At 44.9% G+C, this 19355-nt stretch overlaps 1 protein-coding gene across 5 annotated transcripts in view; it reads left to right on the top strand.

The window, feature by feature from the left end:
- The window catches only part of LOC137339947 (ectonucleoside triphosphate diphosphohydrolase 4-like), a 77545-nt gene that overhangs the window by 27373 nt on the left and 30817 nt on the right, over window positions 1–19355 (top strand). For all 5 annotated transcript variants that reach the window (XR_010966647.1, XR_010966645.1, XR_010966644.1 and 2 more), the window contains exons 4-8: window positions 2656–2861; window positions 5518–5668; window positions 9535–9638; window positions 12924–12983; window positions 14886–15040. Coding sequence is in view for 1 of the 5 variants with exons in the window: in XM_068002046.1 (XP_067858147.1) it covers window positions 2656–2861; window positions 5518–5668; window positions 9535–9638; window positions 12924–12983; window positions 14886–15040 (676 nt within the window). In the remaining 4 variants the exon portion in view is untranslated. The remainder of the gene's footprint in view (window positions 1–2655; window positions 2862–5517; window positions 5669–9534; window positions 9639–12923; window positions 12984–14885; window positions 15041–19355) is intronic.

Raw genomic sequence — 19355 nt, 5'->3', positions numbered from 1 at the left:
TCGCTCAGAGTACATCTCCTGCATTTGGATGATGACTGAGGGAACTTTACTGTGAATCTAAGTTAGATAAGATTTCTTTCAGAAAATAACATTCTGGGATATACTATATGAGTAAATTAAGACTTGGCGTATGGTAAGTGTAACATGCTTGGGAGGAACTTTTGACTTATAGTTCCCAAAGCTTTCCACCACTTGGGGTTTTCCTTGCATCATGTCTGGGTCTGTTGAAGACTAATTGATAGAGTTTGATTGCTATGATCAGTCAACAACTCCATTATCGTTGTATCGTGCAACTACCAGGATGGTAGTCGGCAAACTAGATGGACCGTGGTCTATTTTCATCTAGCAATCCCTATGCTCCGAACCATGCTTCAGCTGACGCAGTAGTGCTCGATGCTGAAACTGCCTGAAATGGATAGTGTTATACCCTCATCTTGAGCAAAAAAACCCACCAGATGAACCATTTTCTAGATAGACATAAGAGTTCCAAGTTTCCCTTTCACAAAAGGAATGGAATCTTAGTGTATGAGAGGAGGTCAGTCAAGTGTGGGTTTTTCCAGCCTAAAAAAATGTGGGTTTCACACAATAAATTGAGATGATTCCAGTCCTGACAACATTGGCAGTGTTTCCCAGTGCTGCCCTTTATCTTGTGATTGCCTTCAGCATCGTTTTTATTTTTAATTGTTAATTCTGAAGCCTGTTAACCAGATCGTTCCCATGAACTACCAGCCCTCACTTTCAAGGCTGCTGGAAATTGGCAGCTGATCAAACATCCCTTTTATACTTAGCCTGACAGTGAGCTTTCAGAGTCTGATTGTTCTATTTATATTACTTAATCAAGTTACTAGTATGTACAGATAAAAACCCATGTTGTTTTTCCATTTTAAACTTTAGATACCAAAGGACTGGGAAGGGAGGATTGGGGGAGAAGGTGGGAGGAGAAGGTTGCCAGCTTGAACTCCTACTGGTTTCCCAGCCTGAAACTAGATATCAGAGCTCCATGGATAGTAAATCCTGCCTAGGACTGCCAATCTATATAACAACTAATCCTGCTGGGACATGAACCCAGGGTGTGAAACGTCAATTTAAATCACTTGCATTTTGGCTAGTTTATGCAAAACTAAATCCTAACACTAGTGAAACTTCTTGCAAATAATTGCGAGCGCAGGTAATCGAGGTTGCAAATTTTCTACAATCCCTCTGTTGTTTGGGATTGGTGCTGTTGAGTCTTGTAGTTGTGCCTTGAGGTAGTCTGGTAGGAGTTGTAGAACTTTCACCCCAAACCCTTATGACTTGCAACATCTCTCCCAAACCTTTGAAAACCTCATGAAAATCTACCTCTTCAGCCACCTCCCCTATTTCCTTCACACTCCTGCATGGGTCTGAACCGCACCCCCCACCCCCAAACAGTGAAATGTTTTGGAGCATTTTGCTATGTTAGAGATGCTGTGTAAATGCAGGCAGTTGTGTTTTTGGAGTCATGTCTATCAGGGGAGCGCAGACAATTTCCCTGGAGTACTAATTGGCAGGAGCTTGCCGGGCCTGGAGTAGTGGACAAGCCGTGAGAACACAACCAGCAGAATAAGTTGATGCTTTGTCCAATAAATCTCCTTTGGTGCATGGTGTTAAAACAAACACACACAATTTCCTCCAAAACGGGGTGATGCAGGGAAGAAATTCTGATCGTAGGATGAAATTTCAGCACGACTTTAGCAAAAATAATTGTAACTTTAAAAAAATGTTTTGGTCAAAGCATATTTGCATTGTCATAAATGAAGGTACATCCTTCAATTTTTCTGCTTGTATCCCTGTACGGATGATCTTGGGCCTTGCGTCCTCTGGCTGAGAAGAGAGGTCTCTGTCTCTTCCAGGTCTCTGTCACTGTCACTGTTATTGATCAGTCAGTTTGTGGGAAGAAAAGAAAGACTTGCACCTTTCACGACCTCAGGATGTCCCAAAGCACTTTACAGCCAATGAAGTACTTTTTTTGCAGTGTCGGAATCACTGTTGTAACTTGCGCACAGCAAGCTCACACAAACAGCAATGTGATAATAACCAGATAATCTGGTTTTTAGTGATGTTGGTTGAGGGATAAATGTTGGCCAGGACACGGGGGAGAATTCCACTGCTCTTCTTCGAAATAATTCTGTGGGATCTTTTATGTCCACCTGAGACGGCAGATGGGGCCTCAGTTTCAATGTCTCATCCAAAAGACAGCACCTCTGACAGTGCAGCACTTCCTCAGTACTGTACTGGGAGTGTCAGCTTAGATATTGTGCTCAAGTCCCTAGAGTTGGACTTGAACCCACAACCTTCTGACTCAGAGGAGAGAGTGCTGCCCACTGAGCAACAGCTGACACCTAGTTTGAGGGAGACAGGTAACAAATGGCACAATGCTGGATTTGTCTCCAATTTTTTTTCCAAATTTCCTCTTCTACTAAGGAAGATGCTGCTAAGCTGTAACCTGTATTGCACTGGTAGAAATACGTCAGGCTGATCATATAATTGAGAAAATATTTAATTTGCTGTTGTATTACTGGCAAATAGCAATTGAATCTTATGAAATTATCCAGGTATCATACTGCTGTCATTGGGATATCTTGCATGTTTGAGCTAATAGTTGTGCAATTTTTAAAAAAATCTTTCTTTTGGTAGGTATATGGCCAGAATTGAAGACATGGAAGCTACAGATACAAATAATGCAGAGCTAAACTATGGAGTGGTGATAGACTGTGGAAGTAGTGGATCCAGGGTGTTCGTGTACTTTTGGCCGCGGCACAATGGGAACCCTCATGATCTACTCGACATCAGGCAGATGAAGGACAAAAACAGGAAGCCAGTGGTTAAGAAACTCAAACCAGGTAATCATAGGGCACGGGGACCGCACAGAGCAAAAAGGGGCTGTGCAAACGTCAATGATGAAGCTTACGCATGTGCTGCAACAGTAGTTTCTGAATCTTAAACTGATTATTTCCACGGTGAACAGCAACAACATGCATTTATATAGCGCCTCTAATACACCGTTCACCCATCACCCCTGTGCTCGCTGACCTACATTGGCTCCCGGTCCGGCCAAGCCTCGACTTTAAAATTCTCATCCTTGTTTTCAGATCCCTCCATGGTCTTGCTCCTCTCTATCTCTGTAATCTCCTACAGTCCTAAAATCCTCCAAGATCTCTGTGCTCTCTTGCCCCTCACCGATTTTCATCGCTCCACCATTGGCGGCCGTGCCTTCAGCTGCCTAAGCTCTAAGCTCTGGAATTTCCTCTCTAATCCTCTCCGCCTCTCTACCTCTCTCTCCTTTAAGACGCTCCTTAATACCTACCTCTTTTTGGTCACCTGTCCTAATATCCCCTTACGTAGCTTCGCGTCAAATTTTATTTCATAATCGCTCCTGTGAAGCGCCTTGGGACGTATTATCACGTTAAAGGCGCTATATAAATGCTAATTGTTGTTTAAGGAGGGTGAAGAATGGAAGCAGGGGCCCTGCTATGCTGCCATTGATGTTAGTGGCTTAGATTTTAGCTAAAGCGGCTTCTGGATTGTAAGCTACATCTATACTGAAAGAGAAATTCAAAGTCTCACCATCACCGCGGTGGCAAACAAACAGAGTTTAAAATGTCTACAAAAATATTTTGTCTCAATTGATTTTGTGAGTGTCACTTGGTGGCGCTCTTGTGCTTGTTTACGCCCAACACCGAGAGTTTCGAGCCCATCATTACTCTTAAGCTGACACTCCAGTGCAGTGCTGAGAGAGTATGGCATTGCTGGAGATGTCATCCTTTGGATGAGACTGCAACATTCAGCTCCTCTGGGGGTTCAGGTGGGCTTTAAAGATCCAATACCACGATTTGAAGAACAGGGAGTTTTCCCAGTGTCCTCATCGACGTTCCTTCCTCAAACAACACCATCGGGGGGAAGAAAAAAGAGAAATAAATTGGTTATTCAACAACAACAACTTGCATTTATATAGCGCCTTCAACGTGGTAAAACGTCCCAAGGCGCTTCACATGAGCGTAAAAATTTGATACCAAGCCACGTAAGGAGTTATTAGGACAGGTGACCAAAAGCTCGGTCAAAGAGGTAGGTTTCAAGGAGCGTCTTAAATGAGGAAAGAGGTAGAGAGGCGGAGAGATCTCGTGGCTAGTTGTTGCAATGGTGCAGATGCAGAATGGTCTGTCCACATTTCACTGACAGAATAATTCATCACGATTGAGAAGACTGAGAAATGTGATGAGGCAGTATATAAATGCATGTTTATTTTTCTTTAAACAGTTGATTTCAAGTTACTGTAGCTGATCTACACTAAGTTCTTATGTAGAGCTCTGCTGCCTCCCTCTGGTTGTGAAGCAAAATTGCCCCTATATATAAAAATATATGTGGAGATGCCAGTGATGGACTGGGGTGGACCAATGTAAGGAATCTTACAACACCAGGTTATAGTCCAACATTTTTATTTGAAAATCACAAGCTTTCGGAGGCTTTCTCCTTCGTCAGGTGACTCCGAGGCGAGAGTGCAACCACTGAGCCAAGGCTGACACTCATCTTTTAAAAACATAATTTGGAAAAAAAAATCCAGTGTACAGTTTTTAAAAAAACTTTTAAGGTAAAACAGCAGTGAAGGGACACCCTGTCTATGCTTTTATTATATATATATATATAAATGCATTGCATACAGTAGGGCACAAGGCAGCCTTGGTGCCCTCTTGTGGTCATATTTATTATGGACACAGTGGATATGCCATCAGCTCAGATAGAATCATAGATATTCTACATTTACATATATATCTCTTGGGTTCATTGTATCAATGTAATGTAATCAAAATTGGCATAAACAGCAGCCAAACGCTGCATGTGGAGATGTTTTTATACCAGGAGCACAATGACCGTCCATGTAATCTTGATGTGTAATAGAAATAGGTGGAAATATACTTCAGATCAGTCGGGCTCTGAAGGAACTTGCACCAACAAAGGAGTCCTGTTAGTTGGTTTTTATTCCTGGATATTTCTTTTGCTGCTTATAATGCACACAGAGAACGTTATAGTTTACCACAAGAAATTTGACAGCAATGAAGGAACCAAATCAGAAGTAACAACCACCAAGAACCTTGCGTACATATATCCTACATTTATATATTCTTTATCGCAGTATCACCACGCTCCACAGAAGGGGACCAGACGTTGACCAGTAATGGAAAGGGGTGACCAAGAAGCACGGTTGAAAACATACGTTCTCACAGGGTTTTGAAGGAAATGAAGAGGTGGAGGCGGTTTAGGGAGGGAGTTTCAGGGAATAGGCGCAAGGTGAGCTGAAGGCTACCAGCGATTGTGGAGCAGAGGGAGGGGAGCATGCAGAGAAGTTGCATGGTGTAAGACTAGGGAAATGCATCGTGTTGCCAGCACAGGCACGATGTGCCGAATGGCATCGCCTTCCCAAATGTTTTATTGAGATCTCACGGGTGTTGTCACGTAACTTAATTAATATTTTAATAAGCATTCATTGCATTGCTTCTCCAGGCATCTCGACACTGGCCTCCTCCCCAGATAAAGCCACGGATTATCTCCGCCCTCTCCTGAGCTTTGCTGCTGGACATGTTCCTGTTGCGAAGCACAAAGAGACGCCATTGTACATCCTCTGCACTGCTGGCATGAGGCTTCTGCCAGAAAGGTATTGGAATTGCACCCGGGAGAATTTCACTGCACTTCTCAATAAATTAAATTACTGACCATGTTTAAAAATATTTCAACAATTGCCGTTCATGTGCTGTACCAACAATGAGTTCTTTGCTGGTCATATTTGCATTTTTTTTTTTTTAATTCCCTCTGCCCCTGGAGTTGGCTCTTGTTAGTTTAGGGTTCCACAGGCACAGCTGTTCTTCAGTGTCCTGCCAAAGTGCAGCTCACCATTCAGTCACATTCCAGTGAGTGTCTGCAGGATGTTTAATATCATAGTTGAGTCCAATCCTAACCTCTCCTCACATCCACTTTCCAATACTAGTCTCTGTATGGCAGTCAGGAGCAGGGATTTTCCCCCTCCTAGCTCAAGGGCACTGATCTACTTCTGGTGCCCACTACCGCCACCTTGACTTATGATCAGCGAACTCAGCATAATTGCTTTGCGTAGACCAGGGACTGAACCAGGGAACTCCCTGGTATGTATGGAACGCTTGCAGTGGGGAGCAAATTTTCCAACTGTGCTATCGGGGCAGCGCACAGATCAGTCTTAAATATGAAGGAAAGTCCAGGAGGGTGTAGCTTTTTGTTTGAAATATTCCCCTTTATTATAGAAGAAACCAAACAGTTTTACCAGAGATTTCTTTTGACATTTTTGTTTAAAGCGTCAATTTTAATCGATGACTTGAAGATCCTTCAAGTCAAATCCCAGTTGGACTGTTTTGGTGATTTTAGTTGTGGGGAGTGTCTCTGGAGTGGCTCCATTGCAAACACAGCGGGAGCCTGTAACTGCAGACTGGTCTGAGGGCCACACTGGTGTCATCTGTAGTGGGAGACCGTTTGAGAAAAAAAAAACGCTCCCACACCCTCCTCCCCTAGACTGGCCTTCCCGTTTTAATAAAAACCCTTTCCTCTGCTGAGTGCTGTCCTCTAGATATATACTAAGGATCAGCGAGCTGGTCAGGTCTTTTTGGTGCCAGCTGCCTTGCGTTTAATTCTGCGTTCGACGATTGCAACATATAATTAAGAAAACAACACAGGCTCTGTAAATCCATGGTGGGGCACATCTCAGCGTAAGTGCCGAGCTGCGCCCGCTGGGAACCTCTGCCGGAGACTTTCCGTGATCAGGGGGAGATTCTCTATTTTGCCTATTAATGCACATCTGGAGCACCTGGCTGTACCAAGAAAGCCAGAAAGTGCAGCAGAAGAGCGCATGGTGAATTGAGGGAGTGCTAGCCACACTTCTCTCTCTCCTGGCTTTTACAACGTTTTAAAACATTTCCCCGTTAAATGTTTGAGGGTCCAGGTTGCAATCTTAGCCTGGTCCCCCAGTTGGTCGCCACTCGTTGGAGAAGTATGTCTGTTCCAACCCAGTGTACGCCCGCTGATACTCCAGCAAGCCCCACAGGGAGCTGGGAAAGCGGAGCCTCCCACCACAGGGGGTCACCGCCCCCAACAAGCCCGCCGTAATCCTCAACATAAGGCTGGGACTCAGCGTATCCAGATCACTGCTGCTGAAGTTACAATGGAAGTACGACAGACTCCCACTCTAATGAGAGTGAGGAACTTAAAGTAATTAATATTAGTAAAGAAAAAGTACTACAGAAATTAATGAAATTAAAAGCCGACAAATCTCCTGGACCTGATGGCCTATATCCTGGAGTTCTAAAAGAGGTGGCTCCAGAGATAGTGGATGCATTGGTTGTGACCTTCCAAAATTCCCTAGATTCTAGAGCGGCCCCAATGGATTGGAAGGCAGCAAATGTAACGACAATATTCAAGAAAGGAGGGAGAGAGAATACGGAACTACTGGCCAGTTAGCTTGACATCAATCGGCGGGAAAATGCTGGAATCCACTATTAAGGAAATGGTAACAGGGCACTTAGAAAATCATAATATGATTAGGCAGAGTCAACATGGTTTTATGAAAGGGAAATCATGTTTAACATATTTATTAGATTTTTTGAGGATGTAACTAGCAGGGTAGATAAAGGGGAATCAGTGGATGTAGTATATTTGGATTCTCAAAAGGCATTCCATAAGGTGCCACATAAAAGGTTGTTACACAGGATAAAGGCTCATGGGGTTGGGGGTAATATATTAGCAAGGATAGAGGATTGGTTAACGGACAGAAAACAGAGTAGGGATATATGGGTCATTTTCAGGTTGGCAGGCCGTAACTAATGGGGTACCACAAAAGGAGCGGTGCTTGGGCCTCAGCTATTTACAATCTATATTAATGACTTAGATGAACGGACCGGGTGTAATTTATCCAAGTTTGTTGACGATACAAAGCTAGGTGGGAAAGTAAGTTGTGAGGAGAAGGCAAAAAGTCCGCAAAGGGATATCGACAGGTTAAGTGAGTGGGCAAGAAGGTGGCAGATGGAGTATAATTTGGGGAAATGTGAGGTTATTCACTTTGGTAGGAACAATAGAAAAACAGAATATTTTTTAAATGGTGAGAAACTATTAAATGTTGGTGTTCAGAGGGATTTAGGTGTCCTTGTACACAAAACACAAAGTTAACGTGCAGGTACAGCAAGCAATTAGGAAGGCAAATGGTATGTTGGCCTTTATGGCAAGAGGGTTGGAGTACAAGAGTAAGAAAGTCTTACTTTAAGTCTTATTACAAATGCAATTTTACGGGGCTTTGGTTTACTGTGTGCAGTTTGGTCTCCTTACCTAAGGAAGGATATACTTGTGTTAGAGGCGGTGTAGTGAAGGTTCACTAGATTAATTCCTGGGATGAGAGGGTTATCTTTTGAGGAAAAATTGAGTAGATTAGGCCTAAACTCTCTGGAGTTTAGAAGAATGTGTGGTGTTCATTGAAACATGTAAGATTCTAAGAGGACTTTTTTTTTTTATTCGTTCACGGAATGTGGGCGTCGCTGGCAAGGCCGGCATTTATTGCCCATCCCTAATTGCCCTTGAGAAGGTGGTGGTGAGCCGCCTTCTTGAACCGCTGCAGTCCGTGTGGTGACGGTTCTCCCACAGTGCTGTTAGGAAGGGAGTTCCAGGATTTTGACCCAGCGACAATGAAGGAACGGCGATATATTTCCAAGTTGGGATGGTGTGTGACTTGGAGGGGAACGTGCAGGTGGTGTTGTTCCCATGCGCCTGCTGCCCTTGTCCTTCTAGGTGGTAGAGGTCGCGGGTTTGGGAGGTGCTGTCGAAGAAGCCTTGGCGAGTTGCTGCAGTGCATCCTGTGGATGGTACACACTGCAGCCACAGTGCGCCGGTGGTGAAGGGAGTGAATGTTTAGGGTGGTGGATGGGGTGCCAGTCAAGCGGGCTGCTTTATCTTGGATGGTGTCGAGCTTCTTGAGTGTTGTTGGAGCTGCACTCATCCAGGCAAGTGGAGAGTATTCCATCACACTCCTGACTTGTGCCTTGTAGATGGTGGAAAGGACTTGACAGGGTTGATGTTGAGAGGATGTTTCCCCTGGCTGGAGAGTCTAGAACTAGGGGGCATAGTCTCAGGATAAGGGGTCAGACATTTAGGACTGAGATGAGGAGGAATTTCTTCACTCAGAGGGTTGTGAATCTTTGGAATTCTCTACTCCAGAGGGCCTGTGGATGCTCAGTCATTGAGTATATTCAAGACTGAGATCGATAGATTCAGAGGGAATCAAGGGATATGGGGATCAGGCGGGAAAGTGGAGTTGAGGTTGAAGATCAGCCATGATCTTATTGAATGGCGGAGCAGGCTCGAGGGGCCCTATGGCCTACTCCTACTCCTGCTCCTATGTTCTTGTGTTCTAAGGGGTGTGGATGGTTCGGGGCCATAAACTCATGCCTCTTAAAGTGAAATAATGTAGGAGAGAAAATCCGATCTGAATTCAAATGTGTTGCATCTCTCTAGCCAACAGGGTGCAATTCTTGAGGACCTTTACACCGATGTGCCGGTCGAGTTTGACTTCCTGTTTTCTGAGTCCCATGCGGAGGTGATATCTGGTAAACAAGAAGGTGTGTATTATGGTACATCCAATGACCATGAGAGCTTAAAATTGGCCCCATCTTGTCAGCAATATTACACATTTTTATACTCCAATTCCCCACCACCAACAAAAAAAAGCAGTGACTTAATGCTAGTGCTGGGTATTGAATACTTACTGGTTCAAGGTCAACGGGAGCGGGGATCTTCCCATTTGGCTCTAGGTAACCCTGGAAGCCAGTAACCATTCACGTAGGGTGGTCCTCATTGGACAAGCAGCATGTAATTGAATGGCAGAATAGGCTCCAGGGACTGAATGGCCTACTCATGTTCCTAGGACATTGACTTGAATAACAGTGCCCAATCTGGGACTCAACTCCCCGTCCATATTTGCAGGGAGCGCCATGGCTGAACTTAATGCCTCGCCCACATACAGTCGCTGTGATGCTTATATTTCTTTTTGGACATCCTATAAATAAGGAAATTTGCACGGATCCTGCATCTGGCCTCATTATCGTAAAAATTAATCAATTGGAAATATTTCACGTGGCACAATAGCAAAGGTCAAATGCGGCCAGGCATGAAATTAAAGTGACATTTTTTTTTGGTTTGTGACTCTTTAAATTAGTTCTCCTAAACTGACCAGTTTGCAGTATTCTAGTAATTGCAGAATTCAGTAATTGAATTCATGTATGTTTTGTAAAAAAAAAATGCTTGTTATGTTTTTAGAGTACAGAGACACAACACTATAGTAGTGTATGTGTCTGTTCACAGGTCTGTAAGTGAGACTACTAACACTTGAAGTGTCTGTGGAACATGAGAGAGTGTTAGACCATTGCAAGCATTGAATTTTACTGTGCTTTTTAAAAAAAATCCAAAGGCCACGGGGCTAAATGTACCATGTAGCAGCAAAGTATCAAGTTCATTGCAGACAAATGGGTCCCAGATTCAACTCCCAGTCTGTGCTGAGTTAGCTGATCTCAGTTGAGATACTACAGTAAGCTATTGAGGGGGAAATTCAGTCAGCCCTCATGTCCTTGATCATTATTCCAATGATTGCTCCATGAGAGTGTGCAAGTAGATGTCAGCTGAGGATGGGATTGGGCTCAGCCATGTGCTTTGTGTCAGCCGTGGCTCAGTTGGTAGCTGAGTTCGAAGGTTGTGGGTTCAAGTCCCACTCCAGAGACTTGAACACAAAATCTAGGCTAACACTCCAGTGCAGTACTGAGGGAGCGCTGCACTGTCGGAGGTGTCGTCTCTCGGACGAGAAGTTAAACCCTCTCAAGTGGATGTAAAAGATTCCTTGGCATTATTTCAACAAAGAGCAGGGGAGTTCCACCCGTGTCCTGGCCAATATTTATCCCTCTACCAACATCACTAAAAACAGATTGTCTGGTCATTATCTCATTGCTGTTTGTGGGACCTTGCTGTGTGCAAAATGGCTGCCGCGTTTCCTACATTAAAACAGTGACTACACTTCAAAAGTACTTCATTGGATGTAAAGTGTATTGGGACATCCTGAGGCTTGATATAAATGCAAATCTTTCTTTCCGCAGTCAAGCAGCCTTCTGACACTCACAGTATTCTAGGTTCACACATGGGGAATAATCACTCGGGTCAAGTACTGCAGGCTGGCTGGAGCTCGTAGAACTGCACCACAGTACGAGTTTAGGAGAAGGGCAGAGGGGAGGGGGTTGTTGGGGACGGGACGGGAGGGGAGGTGAGAGGAGAGGAGAGAATGGGGGCAGAGAACCTGAATGCTGTGCAGAGCTTAAGCATGCAGATGTTGCAGGCAGACCATGCACACATGGTCGATGTGCTCACAGTGTGCACAGCATGCGGGCGTCGGTATGGTCTGGCAGCGATCCAGCTTGTCTTTGTTTTCTTACGCGGTTGTAAGAGGCCTTAAATTTGCTGAGGCAAACAACTACATTGCGATGCACTTTTTAAAATATTTGAATCACTGATTTTGTGGTACGATTGACACCAGAAAACACTTGCATATTCGTGTGAGCTGAAAATCGCAATCAGCATCTGGATCAGTCCTGTGCACCGTGCAGATCCAAACAACCTGACATTTGCAAGTTCTGTTGCACCTCGGTATTAATACAATTGATATCTGGGTCAGTAGCACAAAAGTAATATAGTTTACTCCCGAGACACATTGATGCTGGGCAAAATGTATAAAAATGTGCTTTATATTAGGGTGCCTAGGTTTCTGTTAGCTTTCAGTTTTTCTTTTGCTTTTCCCTTGAAGGTACAATCTTTTAAAATTAAATAACATGCACCTTTGTTCCAAGTATGGCACCATTTATCAGTGAGCAATGATTGCTCATTTCAATAATTTAAGCACACTTCAGATTTTAGCTAAATTTGATAGCATCTCATCTTCAGATACATGCGGGGTTCCTGTTGAAAAGTGATACAATCAGAATAACCCAAATTTACTTAAACATCTTGTTAAAAAAAATTTTTTTTCTCAGTACTTTAAATTCCTCCTATTGTCTTTTGGATTTCTTTTCAGAAACCTTTCTGCTATAAACTGACAGTCCATCAGACCATGTGTATGTAAGCAGCCCGTACTTAAACGTGAACTCGTCATAGATTTTTCACTACAGTTGATCTGGTTGCCTTGTCACTCGGACGCTGGGCTCTTCTCTGAATCAGAGTGAAAATGTGCCTTTGTATGTTTAAGTTCCACGAGCACTAGTATGTGATCTCTATAAGGTGGAGATTTCATCACTGGAAGGAAATTTTTGACTTGAGGGACCGGTGATGGAAGCTTGCTATTTTCTTTGTATATGGCCACTAAATGTGACCCTGCTAAATTTGGAACTCGTGAAGCGAATGCTAACCAGACTGAAATAGTGCACAGCTATTAAAACAGCACCATATCTCTCGCATTTTATTTTGTTTGCCTAATTTCTTCGCTGCCCTCCTCAAGCAACCAATGGTATCCCATCAATGTGGCTATTATTCATATGAGGGCCTTCAACTTTGAGGCTATTCAAATGGTTTATGTCAGTCGATCAAAGCCTTACATTAGCGTACAGTTGTTTGCAGACATCTGCCGGCCTTCTTACCAGACTCTGTGACGTACACAGTATGGGGTAAATGAGTTACTACAAAAGGGAGGAAATGTATTGAGATTAAGTACGGTCCTCATTTTGTCCTCCCCCCTCCCAAAGAAATCTGAGGTTTTGGATCCAGTGCAAGGTATGCAACTAATGCTGAGGTGCAGTATTCTGGAGTGCTTTCTCTGATTTTTTTTTTACATATTTCAATCTTGTTACTAACTTGTAGAATTATTTTGACAGGAGTCTATGCTTGGATTGGAATCAACTTTGTTCTCGGACGATTTGACCATATCGAAAATGGTAAATTCACCTGATAATGGTTAATGTCGCTTCATTTCAAATCCATCCATGAGGTCACCCCACCCGACCTCTGCTATCTATTCTGGCCTGTGTCCCAGTATGCATTCTCCACTCTTGACTCCAGTCAGCTGTCTCCCCACCCCATCCTCCACTTCACTATAAGTGACAGCTTTCAGCCACCATGCCCTTTTTCTTTGGACCTCTCTTCCCAACACTCTTTCCTTGGCTAGTTTTCTTCCCCGTCTTCTAAAGCCATTTTGAAACCTACTTCTTCGACTGTGCTGATTTCTCTCCTACTTTCTGCCATTTGCTCTTTGCTTCCCCTATAAAGTGCTTTGGGATGTTTTGCTACCTAAGTGTTATTTATATGTAAGTTGTTTTGCTTCCTCTTTCTGGTTTGGACAGTTTCTGTTTGGTGTTTACTGCCTTATTTTAGTCTCCAAAAAGTTATTGTTGCAGGAAATGTTTGCTCAACCACTAACATCCTTTCAGAAGTCCCTAATTTCACACGTGTCTGCTTTAAAAATTGCATAAAAATCTTCAGATATTAAAAAGAAAAGTGACTGGGGCCAGCATGCTTAGGTTCCCCAACCAAAAGGGTGAGCAATAACCTGGGTCCAGAATTTTCTCAAGGCTGCTCGAAGGAGTACCTGAGAGACCTAGGGATATTCCCCAGTCCTAAAATTAGCCCTGGGACCTTACCACTCACCTCCATTGCCTACCACTTTTTTAATCAGGGAAAATTATTTTAAAATAATTCAACATAGAAACAGGTGTTGGCCATTCAGCCCCTTTAGTCTGTTCCGGTGTTCAATGAGATCGTGGCTGATCTGTATCCTAATGCCATTTACCCGCCTTGGCTCCATTTCCCTAATACCCTTGGCTAGCAAAAATCTCTCGATCTCAGATTTAAAATGACTAATTGAGCTAGCACCTACTGCTTTTTGTGGGAGAGAGTTCCACACTTCTACCATCCTTTATGTGAAGAAGTGTTTCCTAACTTCTCTCCTGAATGACCTGGCTCTAGTTTTAAGGTTATGCCCCCTTGTCCTAGACTCCCCCACCAGCAGATAAAGTTTCTCTCTATCTACCCTATCAATTCCTTGCAAAATCCTAAAAGCCTCAATCAAATCATCCCTTAACCTTCCTTATTCCAGGGAATACAAGCCTAGTTTATGTACTCTCTCCTCATAATTTAGCCGTTGGATGCTTGGTAACATTCTGGTGAGAGAGGGGACAGTTTCGTTCTATTAGCAGTGGCTGGGTTCGAGTCCTGGGCCTAACCATGGTATACATGGCCTCTGGAACATTTCAGCCCCTCGCCCCGGTCTGCATACAGCTTGAATTTGAAACGAGTTTGGGCGACATTAAGTTCATTGTATTCTGGTTTTAAAAAGTACCTGGACAAATATCTGATTAAGAAAGGAATTGAATGCTCCAAGGACAGATTTAGATAAACGCTATGGTTCCCATGTGTGCTGGGCAACAGGAAAATCAGTTGTACAACACAACTGGTCGGAACTGAATAACATAAACAAAAATATAGATTGATATCCTGGCATTTTTATTTGATTGCCGTAGAGATCACCACCACCTTCTCGAGGGCAATTAGGGATGAGCAATAAATGCTGGCCTCGCCAGCGACGCCCACATCCCATGAACGAATAAAAAAAAAATCATGGAGAAATTTATCGTGAAAATTTTTACCTGTGATTTTTACACCAAGGAATGGCTTGGTGGCACAAATGGCCTTATTCATTAATCTCTGTTTTTGTGAGTAAAAGCATCTGAAAGGTTAATGCAGGTCACGTTCATGCTGTACTGTGAAGTCTGTCGGATTTGAATAGGCCACTGATCTAATCGCAGCCTCTTCCTTTTCTCGTTCTCGCCTGCTGCTTTTAGACGAGGACGCTCGTGTTGCAGTAACTGTTTCCAGCAATCCCAACCAAGGCCCTGTGATTCGCAAGCGGACGGTGGGGATTCTGGACATGGGCGGAGCGTCTGTTCAAATTGCTTATGAGGTGACAAATCCTGTGACCTTTGTCTCACCGGAGCAGGTCAGCATCTAATTTATTTTAATTATGATTAAGGATATTTACTCAGGACAGCTCCTTTTGGATTATGTCTCAGTGGTTGCAATAAATGAACTGCAGCCTTGGTTCTCTTCCTTGGCCCCCTTGCTCGCTGATGCACGAACCCGCTAAATCTCACCTTACAATCCACAGAAAATAAGTCAAAATCAACTCCTTTTCGCAGCCCAGTTTAAATCCTTATCCACAGATTCCTGTTGGGAAGCGTTCATGCGGCGGGTATCAGGCGGGGGCAGAATTGAGCTCTGCTCTGATTCCCCTTGCAGTTGGATAACCATGGGCTCACACCTGAAGAGTAACCACGTTGTGAGGATCCAGAAGGTGACTGCAAGGTGTTGAACTGCACTCTAGCAAGAGTCGGTGCCATCAGGAGAGGTGGAAGGGGGGATTGGTAGAGATTTACCACTTCCTCTAATGACCTCTCCTGCGTACCACTGTTATCAGTTAGGGGATCTCATTATGGCCTCACCCCTCCCTATCTCTGTAACCTCCACCAGCCCTACAATCCTCCGAAAACTCTGCGTTCCTCCGATCTGGCATCTTGTGCACCCCCGATTTCCTTTGCCCCATCATTGGCGGCTGTGCCTTCAGCCGTCTGGACCCTAAGCTCTGGAACTCCCTCTCTAAACCTCTCCGCCTCTCTCTCCTCCTTCAAGACGCTCCTTAAAACCTACCTTGGTCACCTGTCCTAATACCTCCTTATGTGGCTCAGTGTCAAAATTTTGTCTGATAACGCTCCTGCAAAGCGCCTTGGGACATTTTACTACGTTAAAGGTATTAAATAACTATGACCACATCAATATCAAACATGCAAACAGTAATTATCGGTGAATGTAACTGCTCCCTGTAGTGATGTTCTTCTTTGACCACAGAAGACTGTTATTAAAGGGAGACAATACTGTGGCAAGCAGCTGCATTCAGTACAAAGTACACTAGTGTAAGTCAAAGGGTTTTTTTAAAAGAAGGTGAATGATTTCTATCTGTTAAAGAGAGAACACTGGCAGTCAGTTAGATACTCACTTATGCTAAGTGAGTTAGATACTTGCGCTTAAGCTGAACGGCGAACGGCTCTTCCTGAAGTAGGATGCATTGGGATCCTCTGGGTCTTGGATCCCAATCCAAAGCTGTGAGTAATTCAGATATTCAATGCTAAAGTAATATTGCATTGTCAACTGCTACTATCATGAGAGATTCTCACCAACAGACCCACTGCTGATGTAAGCTGTGCGGTTCACTTCTGTCTTCGCGACCCATTGTGACAATCTCCAACAAATTGCTGGCAAGAGGAAAAAAGTGGAGATTTTGCTTGATTCATAGCAGAAATATTTAACAATCTGCCCCCACCCCCCACCCCCACACAGCCCCTGGGCTTGACATTATTCCAGCCACCATTCCATTGGGAAAGTACTTGGAAGTATAGCTCTTAGGAATTCACACCAGCTTCCCTCCATTACGGAGGGAAAAACAAAGCAAGGCACCCACCTGTAGTCACTATCCAGTGACTCTTGCTGTATTGATGCCAGGTGAGGATTTGATCAGGTTTATCAGTATTCTCTTCTTCCTGCTCCTCACCCACTCCACTTCCTCCTGCTCCTCACCCACTCCACTTCCTACTGCTCCTCACCCACCCCTCTTCTTCCTCCTCCTCGCCCACCCCTCTTCATCCACCTCCTCACCCACCCCTCTTCTTCCTGCTCCTCGCCCACCCCTCTTCTTCCTGCTCCTCGCCCACCCCTCCCTTCATCCTGCTCCTCGCCCACCCCTCCCTTCATCCTGCTCCTCGCCCACCCCGCCCTTCATCCTGCTCCTCGCCCACCCCGCCCTTCATCCTGCTCCTCGCCCACCCCGCCCTTCATCCTGCTCCTCGCCCACCCCGCCCTTCATCCTGCTCCTCGCCCACCCCGCCCTTCATCCTGCTCCTCGCCCACCCCGCCCTTCATCCTGCTCCTCGCCCACCCCGCCCTTCATCCTGCTCCTCGCCCACCCCGCCCTTCATCCTGCTCCTCGCCCACCCCGCCCTTCATCCTGCTCCTCGCCCAGCCCTCCCTTCATCCTGCTCCTCGCCCACCCTGGAAGTCAGGCACTCTGATGCTTGTGGTCCAGGCTTGCAGATGAAGAATGTGCATCTGCATGAGTTACTGGAGCTCATGGATTGGGAGGAACAGAAAAGATATCCCACTTAGGGCAAGTGCGTAGAAAGGTTACAGCACAGAAGGAGGCCATTCGGCCCATCGAGTCTGTGCCGGCTCTATGCAAGAGCAATTCAGCTAGTCCCACTCCCCTGCCCTTTCCCCGTAGCCCTGCAAATTTTTTCCTTTCAAGTACTTGTTCAGTTCCCTTTTGAAGGCCATGATTGAATCTGCCTCCATCACCCCCTTGGGCAGTGCATTCCAGATCCTAACCACTCGCTGTTTAAAAAAGTTTTTCCTTATGTCGCCTTTGGTTCTTTTGCCAATCACCTTAAATCTATGTCCTCTGATCTATGTCTTCCACCAATGGGAACAGTTTCTCTCTATCTAGACCCTTCATGATTTTGAATACCTCTATCAAATCTCCTCATAACCGTCTCTGTTCCAAGGAGAACAACCCCAGCTTCTCCAGTCTATTGAAGCTCTCCTTTAATTACAAGGACTGCTGTGTACACATTTGTTCTTTGGCAAGTTATAGCAGAACAAAATTTGCGGTTTGTTGGGCTAAAGGAGATGTTGTTTACAACAGCCCTAGATTTTTGCCAGACGTGATAAGAACTGCTGCCTGAGCTGTTGTAGCTAATAGTCCTTCACTGTTGTTTTGAACTGTCTGTCTGTAGATAGCAATATTCCAATTCAAGGTTCTGTCCAGGGTCAGACTTGGTTGTTGGCCGACTGTATTAAAAACAAAGCTCTACTGTCTAGGGAACAACTTGGGAGGGAGGTATTGGTAATGAAGGTTACATGGTCACACAGCTGACACTTTATATAAAACTAGTCAAATTCCTGTGGCATTACGTATGGGGAGTCGAGACCATGTGTAATCTTCAGATGAAGCAGGAGAGGATGGGCTAGGGCTGGTGGACGTAATTCAGCCCTCTTTTTAAAGTCACACATTCTGTCCTTATTGTTCTACAATACTTTGATTTTTAAGACAATATTATAATTTATGGTTAAATAGCAAAACGTGTGGCAATTTAGGAAGCATAGAATTGCCGAGTGTGGCATCAAGGAGCCCTAGTAAAATTGAAGTCAATGGGAATTGGGGAAAACTCTCCAGTGGTTGAAGTCATATCTAGCACAAAGGAAGATGATAGTGGTTGTTGGAGGCCAGTTATCTCAGCTCCAGGATATCATTGCAGGAGTTCCTCAGGGCAGTGTCCCAGGCCCTTGCCTCATCGTCAGCTGCTTCATCAATGACCCACCCTCCATCATAAGGTCAGAAGTGGGGATGTTTGCTGATGATTGCGCAGTGTTCAGTTCCATTCGCAACCCCTCGGATAATGAAGCAGTCCGTGCCCGCCGCAACAAGACCTGGACAACATCCAGGCTTGGGCTGATAAGTGGCAAGTAACATTCGTGCCACACAAGTGCCAGGCAATGACCATCTCCAACAAGAGAGAGTCCAATCACTGCCCCTTGATATTCAACGGTATTACCATCGCCGAATCCCTCATCACCAACGTCCTGGGGGTCACCGTTGACCAGAAACTTAACTGGACCAGCCACATAAATACCGTGGCTATAAGAGCAGGTCAGAGGCTGGGTATTCTGCAACGAGTGACTCACCTCCTGACTCCCCAAAGCCTTTCCACCATCTACAAGGCACAAGTCAGGAATGTGATGGAATACTTTCCACTTGCCTGGATGAATGCAGCTCCAATAACACTGAAGAAGCGCGACACCATCCAGGACAAAGCAGGCCACTTGATTGGCACCCCATCCACCACCTTAAACATTCACTCCCTCCATCACCAACGTACCGTCACTGCAATATGAGACATCCACAAGGTGCACTGCAGCAACTCGCCAAGGCTTCTTCGACAGCATCTCCCAAACCTGCGACCTCTACCACCTAGAAGGACAAGGACAAGGGCAGCAGACGCATGGGAACAACACCACCTGTACGTTCCCCTCCAAGTCACACACCATCCTGACTTGGAAATATATCGCCATTCCCTCATCGTCACTGGGTCAAAATCATGGAACTCCCTATCTAACAGCACTATGGGAGTACTTTCACCACATGGACTGCAGCGGTTCAAGAAGGCAGCTCACCACCACCTTCTCAAGGGCAATTAGGGATGGGCAAT

Source organism: Heptranchias perlo, chromosome 21 (assembly GCF_035084215.1).
Source record: "Heptranchias perlo isolate sHepPer1 chromosome 21, sHepPer1.hap1, whole genome shotgun sequence".
Lineage (NCBI taxonomy): Eukaryota > Metazoa > Chordata > Chondrichthyes > Hexanchiformes > Hexanchidae > Heptranchias > Heptranchias perlo.
Note: the sequence above shows the minus strand (reverse complement) of the source record. Positions and strands in the feature narration are given on the sequence as shown.